Source organism: Zonotrichia albicollis, chromosome 4, assembly GCF_047830755.1.
Source record: "Zonotrichia albicollis isolate bZonAlb1 chromosome 4, bZonAlb1.hap1, whole genome shotgun sequence".
Classification (NCBI taxonomy): domain Eukaryota; kingdom Metazoa; phylum Chordata; class Aves; order Passeriformes; family Passerellidae; genus Zonotrichia; species Zonotrichia albicollis.
In genome coordinates this window covers 70590336-70609254 of record NC_133822.1, presented here as the reverse complement: position 1 = coordinate 70609254, position 18919 = coordinate 70590336, and the positions used below count along the sequence as shown (strand labels likewise).

The 18919-nt window shown below is 39.5% G+C and overlaps 1 protein-coding gene across 2 annotated transcripts in view; it reads left to right on the top strand.

The window, feature by feature from the left end:
* The window catches only part of RERG (RAS like estrogen regulated growth inhibitor), a 91154-nt gene extending 72688 nt beyond the window's left edge, over positions 1 to 18466 (top strand). For both annotated transcript variants that reach the window (XM_005481872.4, XM_074540064.1), the window contains exons 3-5: positions 1332 to 1388; positions 15016 to 15089; positions 16088 to 18466. In XM_005481872.4, the coding sequence (XP_005481929.1) occupies positions 1332 to 1388; positions 15016 to 15089; positions 16088 to 16495 (539 nt within the window). In that variant the 3' untranslated portion in view covers positions 16496 to 18466. The remainder of the gene's footprint in view (positions 1 to 1331; positions 1389 to 15015; positions 15090 to 16087) is intronic.
* Positions 18467 to 18919: the final 453 nt, after the last annotated feature.

Below are 18919 nucleotides of genomic sequence, written 5' to 3'. Positions count from 1 at the left end.
TGGAACATTACCATGGATGGGAAATCAGCTGCAAAGAAGTCATCTTGTTTTTGTTTTCTTATGGAATTCAGGTTAAGGACCATGACTTGAAAAGTTACTTTGACTAAGAATTGCCACATCTACTCTGAGGAACAAGGACAGCATTTCAGCAAAACATAAGCAAAAAAAATCAAAATAAGATTTCCTAAGGAAAACAGAAACTTAAAATAACACCAACTTCAAATTGCTTCTTGTGTGGTGATCTCATTTCCTAAGGATCAGCTTCTTATTACCCCTCCAAGTATGAGGAGGTATATTAATCTTCTTACAGCTAATACTCTGATTGTCTGATTAAGCAAGTTTTAATTCATCAGATTTATTCTGTAGACTCTTTCCTTATCCTACTGTTGGGCATAGAAGTGTGGGATGGAGGGCATTCTCCTGGCTTCAGTTTTGAAAAGGATCAGAACTGGGTTTTACTGTCCACCTGCAACCAAAAGAGGGAACAATCATACGGGTCTGATGACAAGAAAAAGTTTTCCTGTAGCTGTAATTGCTGCACTCTTAGCTTGTGTAGTGATTTGCAGAAAGGATTTTGGATGGTTTGCAGGGGTAAATGATTTATTTGCATCACTAGAAATTCAAAGCATTGTTGGTTCTAAATTCAAGAAAAATTGAAATCTATAAAAGATTTTTTTAAAGGGTTTGGAGGGATAGAAAAACTTAAATACAAGAATATAAGTAGCAAGATCTTATCCCATAAGCTAAAACTGAGAACTACCTGTTCAGTGCTCCAAAATCAAAACTTGTTTTTCTATTTCTGCAAATTGATTAATAGTATGTGTTGACCATTGGTTTGAAATATTTAATCTGTTCTCTTAAAGTAGCAAAATGTGGGAATTAAACTGTTACAAGGAAGGCATGCCAAAACAGAGAAGGAAGCTATTTAGCCAGTTATTTCTGCCTTACAAGGTTTACAATCCAAAAGCAAGTTTTCAAGAATGAAGTTATTTTGCCTCATTTTGAAGTGTCAAACCTGGTTCTAAAACCACCAACACTTTCCCCACTGGTTATAGGATACCTAAAGCATCCAAAGCAGTGGCTTTAATGTTGCAAAAAGTTTTTGGTTTGTTTGTTTTGAGTTGTTCTGTTGCTGCTATCCAAAAGCATGAAATGGGCCACAAACAGCGAAAAGTTTTCAAGTGCCCCAATAAGCAACCCTGACTCCTGCTGACATCTCAGGGGACCTGCTACCTGTCCACTCACATAGAAAACTTTGCTGGGAAAGCTTTAAAACAGTTTGCTGAGTTGATGCCTTGTCCTTCTGACCCAAAATCTCTTTGTCCCTGCAGCTCTCGTGGTGCGGTTCCTGACCAAGCGGTTCATCTGGGAGTACGACCCAACACTGGGTAGGTGGTTGTGTTCTTAGAAGGCTAATTTATTATTTTATTCGACTATAATATATAAAATAATACTATGCTTAACTAAAGAATACTAAAAGAACACTTACAGAAGGCTAAAAAGATAATAATGAAAACTCATGACTCCTTCAAGAGTCCCAACACAGCTTGGCCCTGATTGGCCATTGAGTCAAAACAATTCACATGAAACCAGTGAAACAATCACCTGTTGGTAAACAATGTCCAAACACATTCCTAAGCAGCAAAACACAGGAGAAGCAATAAGATAATTATTGTTTTCCTTTTTCTCTGAGGCTTCTCAGCTTCCCAGGAGAGAAATCCTAGGCAAAGGGGTTTTTCAGAAAATGTGATGGTGACAGCTGTGTCCTGGAATGGCATGGCTAAAGCAATGGAATCACAGAGCTAAAATTCCAAGCCTCAGTCAGCCTCTAAATCTGCTGCAAAAAAGCTTCTCTAATGGAACAAATTTTTGGCTAAGATGGCAGAATAGAGAAGCAGCAGCACCAGACAAAGGCTGAGTTAGTGTATGAGGCACATTTCTGCTCACTCAAAAATCCAGGGGAATTCTGCCATTGAAACAAATTGCTTCAGCATTACACTTTTCCAATCATTTAGTGTGATACCAGTTTTCTCCTTTGGAATAACCCAAATGTCTTCTGCTTGAGAATAAGATACTGGGGTACAGATCTGTATTCTGGGAGAGATATCTTAAAAATTTGTGGCCAAAACCAGGTTTTACAGTCAGTCTGCCTAGACTCAGGTAACTTTTTTGCTCTTTTTCAAACATATATTGTGTCTTAATTTTTGGATGACCAAATAGGGGCATCCACATGTCCCTTCCACCGCTCCCACTTAGCTCTGTTGGGTATGGCATTTTCATGAAGCTGGCTCAGATATTTCAAAAAACCCATCAAAAAGTTGCCCTGAATTAGAGGCTTCACTTAAAACTTGTGCCAAGGTCAGTTTTTTACTATTTCTTAAATTAGCATATATTTAAATGCTCTGCAAATCCAAGCCAAGAAGTCCAAGACAAGGCACTCACTTCTTAGAAGGTGCCTTCAATAGCTCAGGACTAAGTAATTCACACAGAGAGTAAAGGGCTGGAAAGTTCTCTTTTCTCCAACAATTTGTTCCTCTCTCCTTTCTAACATTTCCTTGCAGGTTCCAACACAGATTATATAGTTAAACATCAATTTCTTTATTAATGTTCTTTCCTTAACGGGTTTCATTAAGGAAATAGAAAATGCCATAAAATTGCACAGCAGAAATGAAATTTAATATATTCTATTACAAAACCCAGGCAGCCCTTTTTAAAAAGCAAGTATCCAGGATTTTTGTTTGGCAAAATGGAGAGATAACAGATATCAAAGGGAGAGATAACAGATATCAAAACACCCATCTTGGGAAAATAAATCTCAGCACAACCTGAACTCAAATACATTCTTTTATCTGCTACTATCAGTGCAGCCCTCAGTGAATTATGTGTCACCTGCCTTGTGCTTCACAGTGGAATGTTCAATAGAATGTTCCTTTGGCATTATTAGTGTTAGTACTTCACATTTCTACCACCAGTACATCATTCTAAAAACTTGACAAGAGGTGTAAAAAAGCCTTCTCTATCAGTGTAGTTCAAGTTCATCAATTTCTTACAGGGCCACTGCATGCAGAATCATCCTTTTTGCCTTGTTTAAGCACACAAATGAAGTTATTAGCAAGCTACAAGGCTTATTTTTTTTTTTTTTGCCCCATTATGAGGGCCCCATGCCCTTTTTGCTGTACAAGGCTTGACATTTGTTTCTGTTTTACAAATGAATACAATTGCAAATTACTGTGCCCCTCAGGAATCTAATTGTCTTCTCTTTGCAGCAAGGAAAGCTTTCGTGCAGGCAGCAATAAACTAAAAAATTAAATCTCTTCTGACTTACTGAATTCTACATCACCATTCAGTCTAGAGAATAATAGCTTAAATTATGTATTACAGTCATTATGATGCTCAGCTCTCTAGGTTGCTCTGAGGAAAAGGTTTGAGAAATTCAAAAACTAATAAACTATTGTCAAGGAGTTATTCCTTAATCACAGTAATCTCTGGTGGAAGCTGCTCACCAGGAGATTGTTTTGTAAAATATTATTTTTTCAAACTACAGATCACAATGGGATTCAAAAAGGGTTCTGAACTGTTAGAGATGAGAAATAATCTTGAAATTGTAACCACTATTTAGGCCTTCAGAGATCAGTGAGAAAGAAACTGTACCTTGAAAAGCTTTGAAAACCAGTGCCTGAAAAAAATGCATTTCTGCCTTTTAGCATTGTCATTCTGCAGTGGTTTGGTGTCCACTTACCTGCAAACATCTGAATTCACTGAGAAGTTCCAGCAGAATAAATTAATTTCTTCTCAGCAGTCATGGGCAGGCAGTTCTGTGGAAAGAGGGATATCATGCTCAATCAGTATAAAAAATTAAAGTTGTGTCAGTGAGGGTAATTTCCTCTACAGGGAGAAATAAGCAGCTTTGTCAAGCTATTCCAACAGGACAGGAGTAAAACAGATGCAAACCATCCAGCTACTAAGCAATGGGAGGTTTTGCCAAAAATCCCTGGGGCTGAGACAAGAACATCAAATTTCCAGTTTATTTCTTATGTCAAGCTTTCAACCACCCATTAGCCCTCTGATGCAAGCAATCTCCAGATAATTCCTATTTTTAGGAAAGCTTTCACCAAGCTGTTCAAGGCCTGATGAAAAATCAACATTAACCTAAAGTAAGCGTCGTAGTAAAAAAAACCCCAAACTATTCCTCTTTTTATTCAAGGTGGCACATTTTAACTGGAAAGGGAAAAACACACCTTATAAATATTCCTTACTCTTCTAACCTGCCAGAAGAAAATGAAGGGCCATATTTTTAGCAGCACCTGGACAGAATGCTGTAGCACCAGGAGCCAAATTACCAACCACAAAATAACATTTTCTGGCGGGAGGAACATCAGTGAGCCCGGCAAGCTTTGGAGAACAGAGCTGCTGCTGAAGTCAGGGCTCTGCAGCTCTGCCACTTCTGTGCAGATGTTGGATCTGTGCAAGCGCTGCATCTTCACCAAAAGTACATCTCACTCTGCTTTTTATTTAACTGTTCTCAGCCAAAGGGCAGCAACCTCAGCAAAGGTTATTTTCTGGGGAGTGTTAACCACCAGCCTTGACTTGTCCAGTATTTCTGTTTAAATGGCAACTCACTGTCACCACCTTGGCACTGGGATTTTGTTTGCTTTTCCAAAAGGTGCTAAATTCCTCGAGGTAAATTCCTGCCTAGCATTATCGAGGTGAATGGGTTTCCACATCCATCTTCATTTACAGAAAATTGCAGCTATCTCACACTTTCAACAGAATTAGGTGAAAGAGCTCTATGTAGGAATGGGCTGAAATAGCACGTTTTAAAAAATACATGCACCTGTTTTCTAAAATATTAAATACATGAATAATTCAGCACTAAACTAGTCTTCTTTAGCTAGGTAAATATGCACTGAGAAAGGGGATTGGATTCCCATATGGATTTCACCAAAATTCATTCATGTTTACATGTTTTTAAATAGAACAAAACTTGAAAAACATATAAACAAGCTCAGTGTGATGTTAGAAGGCCTCAAAATACTTGGCCTGAGTAGGACACCAGTGAAGTCACACTCTGGTCATGAATGTGGGACTCTCATGGACCTCAGTAACTCAAGGGCTTGACCCCATAATTGTCAGGGATTTCAGCAGGGAATAGCTGCTCCCCATCCCAGTAAATTGCAATAACAATTTTTGAGTCTTCATCTCAGCAATTCCCCCAGGAGCTACTGGCAGTGCCCAGAATTTATGGTGAGCTTCACCTGAGCTCAAAAATTGAGATATTGTGGTTCATTTTGATATTTAATTGATTTTACAATTTCAGATGCTGAATCAGAGTAATCAAGGAATCTGCTAAATTAATTTTTTTCCTGGGAGGCAAAAAAAAAGGAGGAGAAAGCCCAAAGAGCCATCACAGCAGCAGAAAGATGAGGGGGACCTGCAGAGAGCTTCATGGACAGCAGCAAATTTCCTGCCTCCATAAGCCATGGCATGCAGGGAGAATATCCTGGATCAAATGATGAAAGAAGAAAATTCATCATTGCTATGGCTGAGCACTTTTAAAAATAATTTTGCAGCATTTCTCTGTGAGCACATTTGTTGCTCCACCAAAACCTGAACGATTTGCTTTACTAGAAACAGAACTGGGGTATCCAAGAACTGGAAGGGAAAAAAATCAAAGGAAAACCCAAAAAAAAACCCAAAAGAGGAGTGTGTGATGAACTGTGTTTCGTCATTTGTTTTGGATTAGCATTTTTAAGTATAGTTGGGAGAATCAGGAGGTTCCTGAGGCTCAAGGACCTAAATATCAGTTTTTGCAATATAGGAAAAAGCCTCAAACAAATAAAACCCCAGGTTTTATTTATCCTCAGTTCTTTTCTTGATCCTGTATCTGATTTCTTGTCTGCAGTCTCTGCCTCTGTGTCTCACCTACAAAATCCTTCATCTTACAGAAGGATTGCAAATCCTTGGAGTAACTGATACTCACATTTAGGACCCTCACCAAAGGCGCACAGAAACACCAAGCAAAGCCTGGATTTGACACAAAAATCTACTTCTATCAGCAAACAAGGAGATGAAATCTTTGCTGACCTTTCTAAAAGTGTCTTGGCTTTCTCACACTGCCCCTAGATGTCTTTCTCCTGCTATTCACACATTTCATAGGATTTTGGCAATCCTCTGAAAAGAAAACTCTCTGTTAGCAGATGATCAGTAGAACAGGACTGTGCATGATGGCAAAGAAAGACAGAAAGCAAAGGAGTTTATTTAATTTGAAAGGGATAGAGAGAAGACTCTTCACTACTTTAAAGTAGAGGTAACTATAAGAAATAGGGGTTTTAAGAAAAATAATTTTGTCAGGACTAGTAGATTAATAGTGACATTTTTGCAGAGTATTTCTTGTGACTATATCACAATTTCTTTACAAGTTTTTGTTCGCTCTTTTTTCTCCCCTGGCAGAATGAAAAGCTTGAATAGTGTTTCTATAAAGTCCTATCTAATACAACATGCAGACAGCCCATAAGAGACCCTCAAACATGGGTAAGATGTGTAGGCATCAGGAAAGCAAGAAAGACAGGAGACAAAGTAGTAAAAATTGCTTGAAGGAAGGAGACAGAATCCTCTCTTAGAGCCCTGAATTCTCCCAGAGCAGAAAACTAAACCTCCTACAGACGAGCTCAAGACTTGCAAATTACACCACTGAGGCAAGAACAGCAGAAATGACTTTGTGAAGGTATTTACACTGGCAAGGAGGCTTTTCCCACTGGAAAACTTCTTGCAAGGATGATTATTTTTACATTACAAGGGAAGTTATGCTTGCATCTATAGCTGGGGGTTCTGTTAGCAAAGCAGATTCAGGAATCACAAGGAAGGGGTGGAGGTCCCATACTGGATATAAATAATATGGCAAAACTAGCAAATAATGCTGGCCTGAGTTTGTTTTCTGCACTGGATAAATACAGGTCTGCATGAACAACATAAACAGCAGAGAAAAGTAGGAATATATTAGGAATATATCAGGAATAGATCCAAACTGGCTTTCATCAAAGTGGTTGAGAACCAGAAACAGCTTAGCTGTGGGAATCAAGAGCTCACTAAAGAATAGAAGTATAGCTATTTAGTATAATAAATTATATATTTATTATTTTTAAGAATGGAACTATAAATAATATACTTAATATAAATAAATATAATCACTAAAATTTATTATATATTTATACTATTATAAATTAAAATTATATTATAATTATATACTATTATACAATTATAATTTTGCAAGATAGAAATAATTATACATTATTTAGTATAATTTATTGTATATTATAATATATCCTAGCAAGAGAAGATAAAAGCACTATCTTTTTGGGACAACTTTGTGCCCCTGAAGCCATGATAAAGAGCTCAGGTCCAAATAGAGCTCTCCAGGATTGCCTTTGCTGTCTGGTTTATTCATCTAACACACTGTCTGGACAGCTGGAATACCATGTCAACACAAACTCCTGATCCCTGGGATTGCCATCCCTGCTGCAGATCCCAAGTTAAAGAAACATTATCTTTGTGCACTGTGGGATTTTCAGTTCTCTTGACTGGTAGCTTACTCAGCAAATTTGCCCTAACACTCCTGAAGGTTTATTTGCCTCTCTCCAGCACAAAAACCCTGTAGCAGCACAGCTGAGGGAGAAACTGCCCAGACAGCAAACAGAGCTCTGAACAGAGCAGCCCAGAGTAAAGGAGGTGTTTATAAATCATTAACTGCTGCCCCTCCAGCCCTGGGTGGAAAGGCTGACAACCCTCAAAGGATTGTCGGTCTCTTCTCTTCCGGCTGCCCCACAGGACAGTGCAGTCTGCAACAGCTCATGATGGAAAATTTGAAAAAAATTTGAAAAAAACCATTTTTCTACAGTGAGCAGAAGGGCAGAGAGTTCTGCCACCACCTTGAAGAACTTTTCTTTCTGCACATTTCATCCCAACACCCGTGCTGACAACTCCAGCTTGTCCCAGCACAGGCTGGCAGTGACACATGTGGTCCTGTGGGGTGTAATGGTAACCAACATTTGGGGCTGGGAGGAAGGGCTGCCAGCCTGTGCCTCAGGGACTGCCATGACAAATGTGTAGGCACTTCATAAATCACTGGGAAACAGCCTTATTCTCAAGCCAGACTCCAGCTATTCACATCCTGGGTTTTTATTGACAAAATTACTCATTCCTTCTGCCTCTGTGCTTAAGGGATTCAGCCCTCAGCAGTCTAAGTTTTGCCTTCCTAGGCATCTTCCTGTGATCATAGTTTTCCTACATCAAAACAGCAGCAACATTGTTTAACTTGATGTACATTTAATATGCTGTATCATTTTTACTTCGCTCTTCAGCAGGAGGAATTGATACTGAATGTATTATAGCAATGAGCCATGAAAGAATTCCCAGTTTCTCTGAGGTGTTTCTAAGGAAATGGGCTCATATGGCCTAAAGCACCTTAAAACACCAACTCTGGCTTCTAGAAGTCTCAACAAAGTCTTGAAATGATGAAATTGTAATTGAGAGCAGCAACAGAGGATTCTTACAATGATATGGGAATCAGTTATCTGAAAATGTGGTTTGTTTTCTTTCATATGAGTCTCAAGATGAAGATATTCCTGATGCCAGTAATAAAAACACTGCTTTTTTACAGTAGCTCAACAGACAGCAAAACTTGGGAATGGCAGTGGCTGTTTTGCTATAGCTACAGCTGCAAAATATTTCTCCCCTACTTTTGTTGCTCATCATATTCTGAGATGTTTCCCAGATGGGCAGAATTTTCCAGTGCTTGCCTCTGCTCCCTCAGGAGAGAAGGCTTTCTGTTTTACTTGTTTTGGGTGTGAGAAAATTCTCACTGGTTAGTTTTCATTTATGTTGTCAGAAGTAAGGGGAAGCTCAGTTTCACCAACAGAGAGTTCTTACTGCAATCAGACAAAAAGGCATTAAGTTTATCAGGCTTAAGTTTATCAGGGTTGTATTTCCTACCAAGAACCAACATCCCTTCCAAGCATTGGCAAGAAAATTAAATGAAAACCAAAAAAAACCCAACAGACCAAAACAACCAACAACTGTTTAAACCTTTGAGCTCACTCCCTACTTGTTAGCACTGCTCTGGCTTTATTGGTTTGGTTGTAGCATGCCTTGAGGAACTCAGTTCCAGGTTCTGCCCACATTTTCTTTGCCTTTCCCAGTAAAATTTGAATGAGGACAGAACCTATAGGAAAGGAAAAGTAGCACCACTTCACTTGCCAAAAGAAACCCATTCTTCCCATGCAGCAGAAAAATCTTATTTGCATGAAGCAGGAGGTAACAAACAAATACATTTTTAATTGTTTTTAGAGTCGTCTTCAAGAAAACTATTGTACAATTTTTGTCTGAAGGCCAAAATATTATTTATTGAAAATATCAACACATCAAGAAAAAATGTTTTTATCTAGCCTAGGTTTATATTACCCATGTTGTTCTACCTAAAAAGAGGAAATTCTAGAGATGCAACAGAACCTCTCATACTAAGATGAGAACTTTATAGTGTAAACACGGCCATCTACTACCTTCCCATTTAACAATAAATAGGATAATGTGATAAAAACCAAAGTGCTGACTAAGCAGCAGCCTGATCAAGCCTCATTCCTCCTGGATTTGTTCTCCATATTCCCCACTACAGTAGCTGGTTTTTGTTGCATGTGTCCTTGTGCTCCATGGAGCATCCTTTCCCCCCATGAGCAATATTTATGATCTATATTATATTATATGAAAGAATACTGTACTAAAACTATACTAAAGAATAGAGAAAGGATACAGACAGAAGGTTTAACAAGATACTAATGAAAAACTCATGACTCCTTCCAGAGTCCCAACACAGCCTGACCGTGATTGGTCATTAAATAACAACAATTCACATGTTGGATAAACAATCTCCAACCACATTCCTAAGCAGCAAAACACAGGAGAAGCAAATGAGATCATTTTGTTTTCCTTTTTCTCTGAGGCTTCTCAGCTTCCCAGGAGAAGAAATCCTGGTGAAGGCATTTTTCAGAAAATATGACAGTGACAGAGTGTACAACCTCCTGGAGCTTTTCCTTCCCTATTTCCTGACTCTTGGGGCTACACATGCACAGTTCAACATTGAAGAGTCCAAATCCAATTACCAGTCACAAAGCTTCCATTCAAAATCATTATTTCTACTAGTTTTTCTCCTTTTACACATGATAAAAACAATGCAATGGCCATTCATGGCATCTTGTTTGATGGTATTATTAATAAATAACCCAACTTTTCTAATTTGGGGGTCTGTGATATTAATGAATAGAGAGACACATGAGTTTATGAGGTTAGCATTAGAAATATGTGCTGAATACACAAGGCACTGTATTATACTGTGGTACTGTGTTTTTACTTACTGTAAAACCACTGCTGGTGGCAAAATAAAAACCCTCCTGTAAGGTAAACAACAGAGGGAACACGTAACAGCCAGAGGCAAGCAAGAAAAATAAATTCCACTGTGCTTTGAGAAAACCTGGGGTTGAGGAAGGAAAAAGGCAGGAGAGGCTTTCAGGAGGATACACTCAATTTACAGAGGCTTTCTAAAATGTGAGAAGTTCCTGAAGCAGCAGAGAAATGCAGAGGGGGACAGACCTCACCAAGGCTGGGTAAAGGAAGGGTTGGGAGAACAACACCAGGGTTAATAATAATTTTTGGGGTGTTTTTTCCCCAATAGTCAAAGTCACTGTTCTCAAATGTGACAGAGGGTGCCCCTGATGGGTGTCAAAGGTTCTAAATGAGTACTGACAAAACCATCCCAAACAATAAACAAGAACATTTATTCTGATAACAGAACTAATTATGGGGAGTTTTAGTCTTTTAGACATTGCCATCCAACAGGACTTTAACCATGATTTTAAAGTTCATGTCTATTAGCTGAGGTTTTTGGTCTGAAAACTCTAATGTAATCATGACACAAAACGTCTTTCTCCAGATCTCTTGCATTTCTCAGATCCACCTGGCTGAAAACCACCATTAGACCAAAGTTTCTTAAAACAAGGACATATAAAAATGCTTTACTAACCTCTCTTGACAAAAAGAAAAAAAAATAAACTAAAATTCTTTATGGAAAGAGACATCATGTCCCTCCGTACTTAAAAGCAATCAAGAGCCCAGGCTGGCTTAAGATTGGCTGTAAATTATAGTTGCTCCATCTCAGCTGATTTACCCACTCCTAAAACCAAGAAACACCTGCATGCAAATATTATCTTCTAGAGCTGTGACATATCCCAATATATATTGCTGGTTCACTTTTTTCATCACTGCAAATTCAACTCAAAATCTAGAAATTAATTTCCACAGTTTTTCCCTACAAACCACAATATTCAGAAACGAATATACTCAGAAAAAGAGGATAGTCCTGGACAAAACAAAGGTTTGAGAGATGACCAGCCAAGACTCATAGCCCAAAACTCTGTTTAAAATGTCACAGTAGTGCCAGGATGTGATGTGAACAAGCTGTGACTGAATATTTCATCCATAGACAGTCTGTGGATCATGGGCTTCAAAGTTTTCCCTTCAAAAGTAGGTTTTTTCCTGTATTTTCTTAATCATACTGGATTCATCTGAGCAGTTCTGTTCTGTCCAGTACTTTTGAGGTGCAGTTTATTCCAGGAGAGAGCTCACACAAGGTGTATCCAGCAGCACCTCTTTTATTTCATCAACTCTAATAGGAGTCAAGGGTGAGAGACAGACACCTGTGATGTCAGGGCTTTGGTTCAGTCAGGGGTCCAGCAGTTATCTCCAGCCCTGTGGTTACTCTCTGGCTGCATGCCTCAAAAAAAGGAAATAAAAAAGAAAAAAAGGGGAAAAAATTTTAAAAAGGGAAAAAATGGGGAAAAGAAAAAGAAAGGAGAAAAAAGGGTGGAAAAAAGGGGGGGAAAAGGGGGAAAAGAGCGGGGGAAAAAGGGAGAAAAGGGGGAAAAGGAAATAAGGGGGGAAAAAGGGGGGGAAATGGGGGAGAAAAAATGGGGGGGATTGGAAAAAAGGAGGGGAAAGGAAAGAAAAAAGAGGGGGGGAAAAGGGGAAAAAAGAAAAGGGAAAAAAGGGGAAAAAAGGAAAAAAAAGGAAAAAAGGGGGAAAAAGGGGGAAAAAGGGGGGGAAAAAGGGGGGGAAAGGAAAAAAAAAAGAGGGGGGGAAAAAGGGATAAAAAAGAAAAGGAAAAAAAAAAGAAAAGGCAGTGCCACAAGGAAAATAATGCAAATAAATCCCAAAGCAAGGCAATGTTTTTGTGATGTACCATGGGATCAGTACGAGCAGACTGGAACTCACATCTTTAGGCTCATAATTTACAAGACAACGAGATTCTTCAGATTTTTCTGTTCCCTTGAAGAAGAAGCCATGTCTGTGATTACACCAAAAATGCTTTCAACGTCCAGCTGTTTTACACTCCTCATTAAAATTCACCCAGCTACCACACATTCCTGAGCACAGGAGCAGACACACATTTAGGAAGATTTATTTACACGAATCTGACCTAAATCTGTGCTACTCATCCAAGATCAAATTCCTTTCCAACGTGAGCAGCCAAAGCAAGTTAAACTTGCAACACAAAGTGCTGCTAGAGTCCTATTTTGAGAAGCTGAGTATCATTTAAGATTCATGCTGCTTTTGCATGGTGAGCAAAAGCCTATTCCTTGAGATTTATGCTCACATTTCATAGGGAGAATCAATCTCAAGAATTTATCTAAATTTTTATTATATTATTATAACTAATATTACAATATTATATAATTTTATATTTATCATTATATTTATATATGATATATAATATAAACATAATACAATATATAATATATATTATATATATTTCTATAATATATATTATAGATTTCTATAATATGTTATATATTTATATAATATATGATATATTATATATTATGTATTATATATTATATATTTATTATATTATCATAAATTTCATAGGATGGCTACCCCCTCCTGCCTCCTGAGGACATTTCACAGATATCCTGCACATTTCATAGGGAGAATAAATCTCAAGAATTTATTATAATTTTTATAATATTATTATTAAAATATAATAATAGTATATATTATATTATATATATTATATAAAAATATAGTTATATCTATTATATAAATATATTATACTATATATCTTATATACAAATATATATAATATATGTATATATTATAATATGATATTATAATATATTTATTATATTATCATAAATTTCATAGGATGGGCTACCCCCTCCTGCCTCCTGAGGACATTTCACAGATATCGTGCAGTCATGGCTGGGTGAGCATTTTCTCAGCTTCTGTGGAAAAATTCTCAGCAGCCACTTGTCAAGCAGGACCAGATGGTTGAAGGCAAATGAGCACTGCAAAGCCTCAGCAAGCAAGGAGCTAAAATCACACTGCTTACTCAGAGAGCCATCTCCCCTGCACAGCATCCTCACCCCAAAGAAACAGAGCACAAGTTCCTAAATAACCTCCAGCTTGGAGTACTACACAGGGAATCCCTACCCAGCACTGAAATAACTCGTTGAAGGTGCAGCTCTAACACCAAAGCAGAGTTTCCTGCTCTTTCTGCATTCCCTGAGGGAATTGCTGAGCCAGGAGAGTGTGAGGAAGGCTCAGATAAGACATTCCACCAAGGGACTCTGACATACGTCACTCTGCGGTGTAGGCATAGCCTCAGGATCACAAAGGGAGACTGCAACACCTTCAACACCCTGGAAAAACCATCCAGAAGAGATATTTACAGCCTTTCAGCAAGACAGTCTTCATGGCCTGAAACACTACAGCAAGCTTGCTTGCCATCTGCCCAAGTAAATTGGCCATTTGTCCCTGTTGGAGACAGCTGGGCTGTTAAAGCAATTAAGGTGGCACAGGGAGGGAATGACATTTTTGGTTTGGATAGAGACTGTTTGCAGCACTGAAACATTCCTGATTGTGAGGAGGTGACATTCTTAAGAGAATAATAAAACAGGCATTCACAGAACACGAGCCCTTGCAGAAGTTCAAGTTAAAGAAATGAGTTTCCTCCCTTTGTTCCTATTGAAGAGATTTACACCAAATGAAAGAATTCTGTCTCTGACAATGCAAAGCATTCACAGTCACTGGCCAGACTTTTACAGCGTTCATATTTGTCTTTTGATATAGGACATCTGTGAGCTAGCAACAGTAATAAATCTGAATGTTAGCACAGGCAGTTTTCCACATTTTAGGTCAAATGCTATCAAATTTAGCTTATCAGCTTATTAAGATAAAACAAGCTGCTTTGTTATTAGTTTTCTGATTAGTTACTTGGTTCCAAAACCTGGGACAGTAAATAGGGTCATTGGTTTCTATTTTTCCATAGTATAAATGCTGAATGCCCACTGGTTATCCTTATAAATTATAAACAGGGAAATCACTGCTTGATCCCTTGCTAGAAGAAGGGAATGTGATGATTTCAGCATGTTTAAAACACACATTCCTAACATACCTAACTGGTCTGTAATTTTTTCACAGCATAAGGCCTGAGCTTAGTGGTTGGGTTCCTTGATCTGTTATATATATATAAATCCATCCTGGTTTTTATCAACAAGCTATGCAGTGGCAGTTGTTGAGCTGGATGCCTTGAGAGTTGTGGTATTGTCTTCCAAAGGTAGCAGCCTTTCCTGGGAGCAAGCAGGAAAAATGGGACACAGCTTTGCAGAGCTCTCTGCCACAGCAAACTGTCCTTTTTGCTGCGTGCAGACTGCAGCATCCATCAGGCTTTTGCAGTCTAACCCATGGGAAAGGAAAGGTTTTGTGTCCTATGGAGAGAGGTAAGTGCTGCTGTTTCAGAAAATGGGACTTGACTGTGCTCCAGGAGGGCTGGATGAGCTCCAGCAAAGAAAATTTAGCCAAACTGCACGTCACATTTCTGCTCTTGCGCTGGGAGATCTGTGAGGAAGATATGAAAAAAAAAAGGAAATTACGTTCTTCTAATACGTTTCACAACATGTGTTCTTATTTTAGAGTCGACGTACCGTCACCAAGCTACCATTGATGATGAAGTGGTTTCCATGGAGATACTAGACACAGCTGGCCAGGTGCGTGGGTGCCTGTGCTGCTGCTACCCAGTGCCTTGGCTGGGCTGTGCAGCAGGGCAGGGAATTGTGGTGGTGGCAGCAGTGCAGGGGCTGGCAGGCGTGCCCCACTCTGGGGACACAGATTTCCTTCTGGGCAGGACCCCCTCTCTCCTCCTGCATGCTGAATCCACACTCTTCCAAGCAAGGATCCTGCTCGGAAGAACAAACAAGTCAAGGGGTTTACTCTGGGAGTAAAATTATTTTGTTGTCATGTCTTTTTATTCAGGGCCAGCCCAACAAGAAGGGCTGGCCAGCAGGCACAAAGTCATGATTTATTTCTACAGTCAAGTGATGGGGCTTGGCAGCTTCAGACAATGATTCCCACCAAAGTGAAGAGCAGATTTGTCATAGTCAGGTCTCCCTTTTAAAACATGACAGGTGAACATGCTGCACAGGTCTAGGCAGGTCATGGCACTGGAATAGATCTCCTATACCATGTGATGAAAAAGGTGATGTGAGCGAAGTATAAAGCAAAGCAGATGCACATAGCTTTGTAGGACCATCCCCTCTCTGAAGACCGGCTGTCTTCTTCATAAATCACCCTTCTGCAAGGGATCCTGCTTGGAAGAACAAACAACTCAAGGGGGTAAAATTATTTTGTTGTCATGCCTTTTTATTCAGGGCCAGCTCAGAAAGCAGGCACAAAGTCACGGTCTATTTCTACAGTCAAGTGATGGAGCTTGACAACTTCAGACAATGATTCCCACCAAAGAGAAAAGCAGATGTGTCATAGTCAGGTCTCCCTTGTAAAACATTGCAGGTGCACATGCTGCATAGGCCAGATATATCATGGCACTGGGGGAAAGAGATCTCCTATGCCATGTGATGAAAAAGGTGATGTGAGCAAAGTATAAAGCAAAGCAGACGCACGTAGCTTTGAAGGACCAGCACCTCTCTGAAGACCTGCTGTCTTCTTCATAAATCAAGTTCCTAAGGTGTTCTTCTGTCTTTTCCAACAGGAGGATGCCATTCAGAAAGAGGGACACGTGCGATGGGGCGAGGGCTTCGTGCTGGTTTACGACATCACGGACAGAGGCAGCTTCGAGGAAATGCTGCCGCTTAAGAACTTGCTGGACGAGGTCAAAAAGCCCAAAAACGTCACGCTGATCCTGGTGGGCAACAAAGCAGACCTGGATCACTCCAGGCAAGTCAGCACGGAGGAAGGGGAGAAGCTGGCCACAGAACTGGCGTGTGCTTTTTACGAGTGCTCGGCCTGCACGGGAGAGGGGAACATCATGGAGGCCTTCTACGAGCTGTGCCGCGAGGTCCGGCGCCGCAAGATGGTCCAGGGCAAGACTCGGAGGAGAAGCTCCACCACCCACGTCAAGCAGGCCATTAACAAGATGCTGACCAAAATCAGCAGCTAAAAAAGAGCTGTCCTAAGCCAGAGAAGTGTTTTAGACTGTATTAGCTTGGAGTCGGGATGGGGCAAGCAGAGTTTAGTGAGAAATGGTCGAATCTTTGCAATGAAGAATAAAACCACAAAAAGAAAAACGCCACCACTTTTTGGAGTAACACGGAATCATACTGTTTTCCTGTTTTGAAATGTATTTAGCCACACTGCTTCTGACTAATGTGGGGAAAAAAAAACAACAAACAAACACCAAATGAACTCCAAATGACTAGACAATTGTGGGGATTGGCAACCAAGAGAGAATCTTCTGCTTCTACATGGCTAGCTCCAATCCCCTGCAAGTCAGTAGTGCCTAAACATCACTTCCAGCCAGACAGCTGCTCAGTAGCCTTTGGAGAGTAAGATTCAGCCCTCAGTCCATCAACAACCATCACAACTGGTGTTCTCCAGGACTGAATATGTGTAGAGGCTGCTGTGTGGAAACAAAGTTCACCTGACACTTTCATCAGCTCTGAGTTGGCTCACTGTATGCTTTCACTCCTTCCTTGTTATTTTTGTCAAATCCCTGAGTGTTGATGTTCTTAGTAAGGTATGCAAAAAATATAGGAAAGGTCTATTTCCTGGAGTGTTTAGCCAGCTGGACACATATTTCAAGAGAGCTAAAGTTCAGCTTCTCTTCCAGCTCCTCTGAAACTGCAGAGTTCTCCAAAATAATCATCTAGTCCAGCAGTATTTCACCATTTCCCCCTCAAAGTGCTTGGGGAAATGGGAGTAAAGTTGGGAAATCAAACAGAAAAAGAATAAAATATTAATCATATTACTATTAATGTAGCTATGGGTAGTTTTTAGATTTTTTTGGTCTTTATTTTTTCAATCCAAATACTTCCTCTTAGTCTATTTTATACCGAAGACGAGCAGAATCCTTGGGAAGGCAATTATTTAAAGTCTAAGCCCAAATATAAATCAGATCTGAATGGCCTCTACCATATCAAAAGACCATAATTTTCAGCTGTTTAAATTCCCAGATGCTGCTTGGAGCACTCTGGGGCTCAAAGCAGTGCAGGTTTTTTGTGACTTTTATCTGGCACATTGAAGCAGAAATGCATTTTATGAGATTTTGGTGCCTGGGATAAAAAGATGTCCAGTGCTTTCCTTCTCCCTCATCATCTCATTTAAGTTTTGCCTCCTGTCTAGTTGGTTTCTTAACTGCTAAAAGATGCAAGAACCAAGATTGGAAGCTTTTAATTCAGATTGTGCTGGTCTCCCACCACTGGTGTAGCATCCCTTTGGGCAGCTCAGACTGTCAACACGTAGAACCACAGCCAAAGGTCGGGATGACAAGTTAGCAGTGTTCTCCTTTGAGGAACAGCCCCCTTGGAGCATTTGGTTACAACTTTATTCTCCACTGCTTTGTACTTCATGTGGTTATTTGTGAGGAAGTGACTCCAAAAGCCTGTCAAATTAAAATTGCCACAGACGTAGGAAAGTGGGTAAATCTAGCTGGCTAGCACTTTGTAGAACTATAGGTAGCCATATAGGTGGTGGAACAGGCTGAAGAGGCAGATCTGTATATCCACATGAACAGAGAAAAGTTCCAAATTATGACTTCTATTAAAAGTATTCACTTAAAATATTTTACCAAAGTACTTTTTTTTTTTTTTTTTTTTTAGCTTTCACTTTTACCCAACCAGCAAAGAACATCACATTCAGATGTATATTTTGTTTGGGCTGTTGTTTGTTTTCTCTGCTTTTGTATTCTAGGAGGTAAAAACTCATTTCACTGTTCTGGAATGTCTATATTTTGTTCCTCATGTTCATGTGTGTTGCTGTAAATCAGCTGGACACACTGCAATGGAAACTTCACTGTGTGCTTCTGGGCAGGGGGTTCTTGCAACAGGCCTCTGTGACACACTTGTTCCCAAACTACTCATCATATTGTTAACTTTTTTAAAAAAGAAAAAAAAAAAAAGCAAAAAAGGAAGAATAGAGGTTTTGCCATTTTTAGTATTGTAGAATCAACACAAGTGTAAAAGAGCGAGCTAGTGCCTGTTCACAAACCAGAATTTTTTAGCTGAGGGACTGAACTTGCCAGCAATTTAGCTATATTAGGAGCCAGAGTGAGCATTTGCAAGTTGAAGCACTGAGGTTCTGTTATCTTTCAAATCAGTGCTGGTGCACGAAGTAAACAAAATCCTTACCTGCAATCCCATGGCAACGTAGTCACGTCTTTACTTTGGTGCGCTAAGCAATTGGTTCATCCCTCTTAGAAAACCTCAACTGTTCTTTTATCTGAAAGTCCTTTCTTGGGGTTCAGGTTGGAGCTGCATTTAAAATACAAAAAGGTTATAAATGAATGACAGGAGAAAATAAATAATCATATTCATACGAGTAGAGTTGAAAGGAAGGAGAGGCTAAGTTATGGCTCTCATACTTTCCA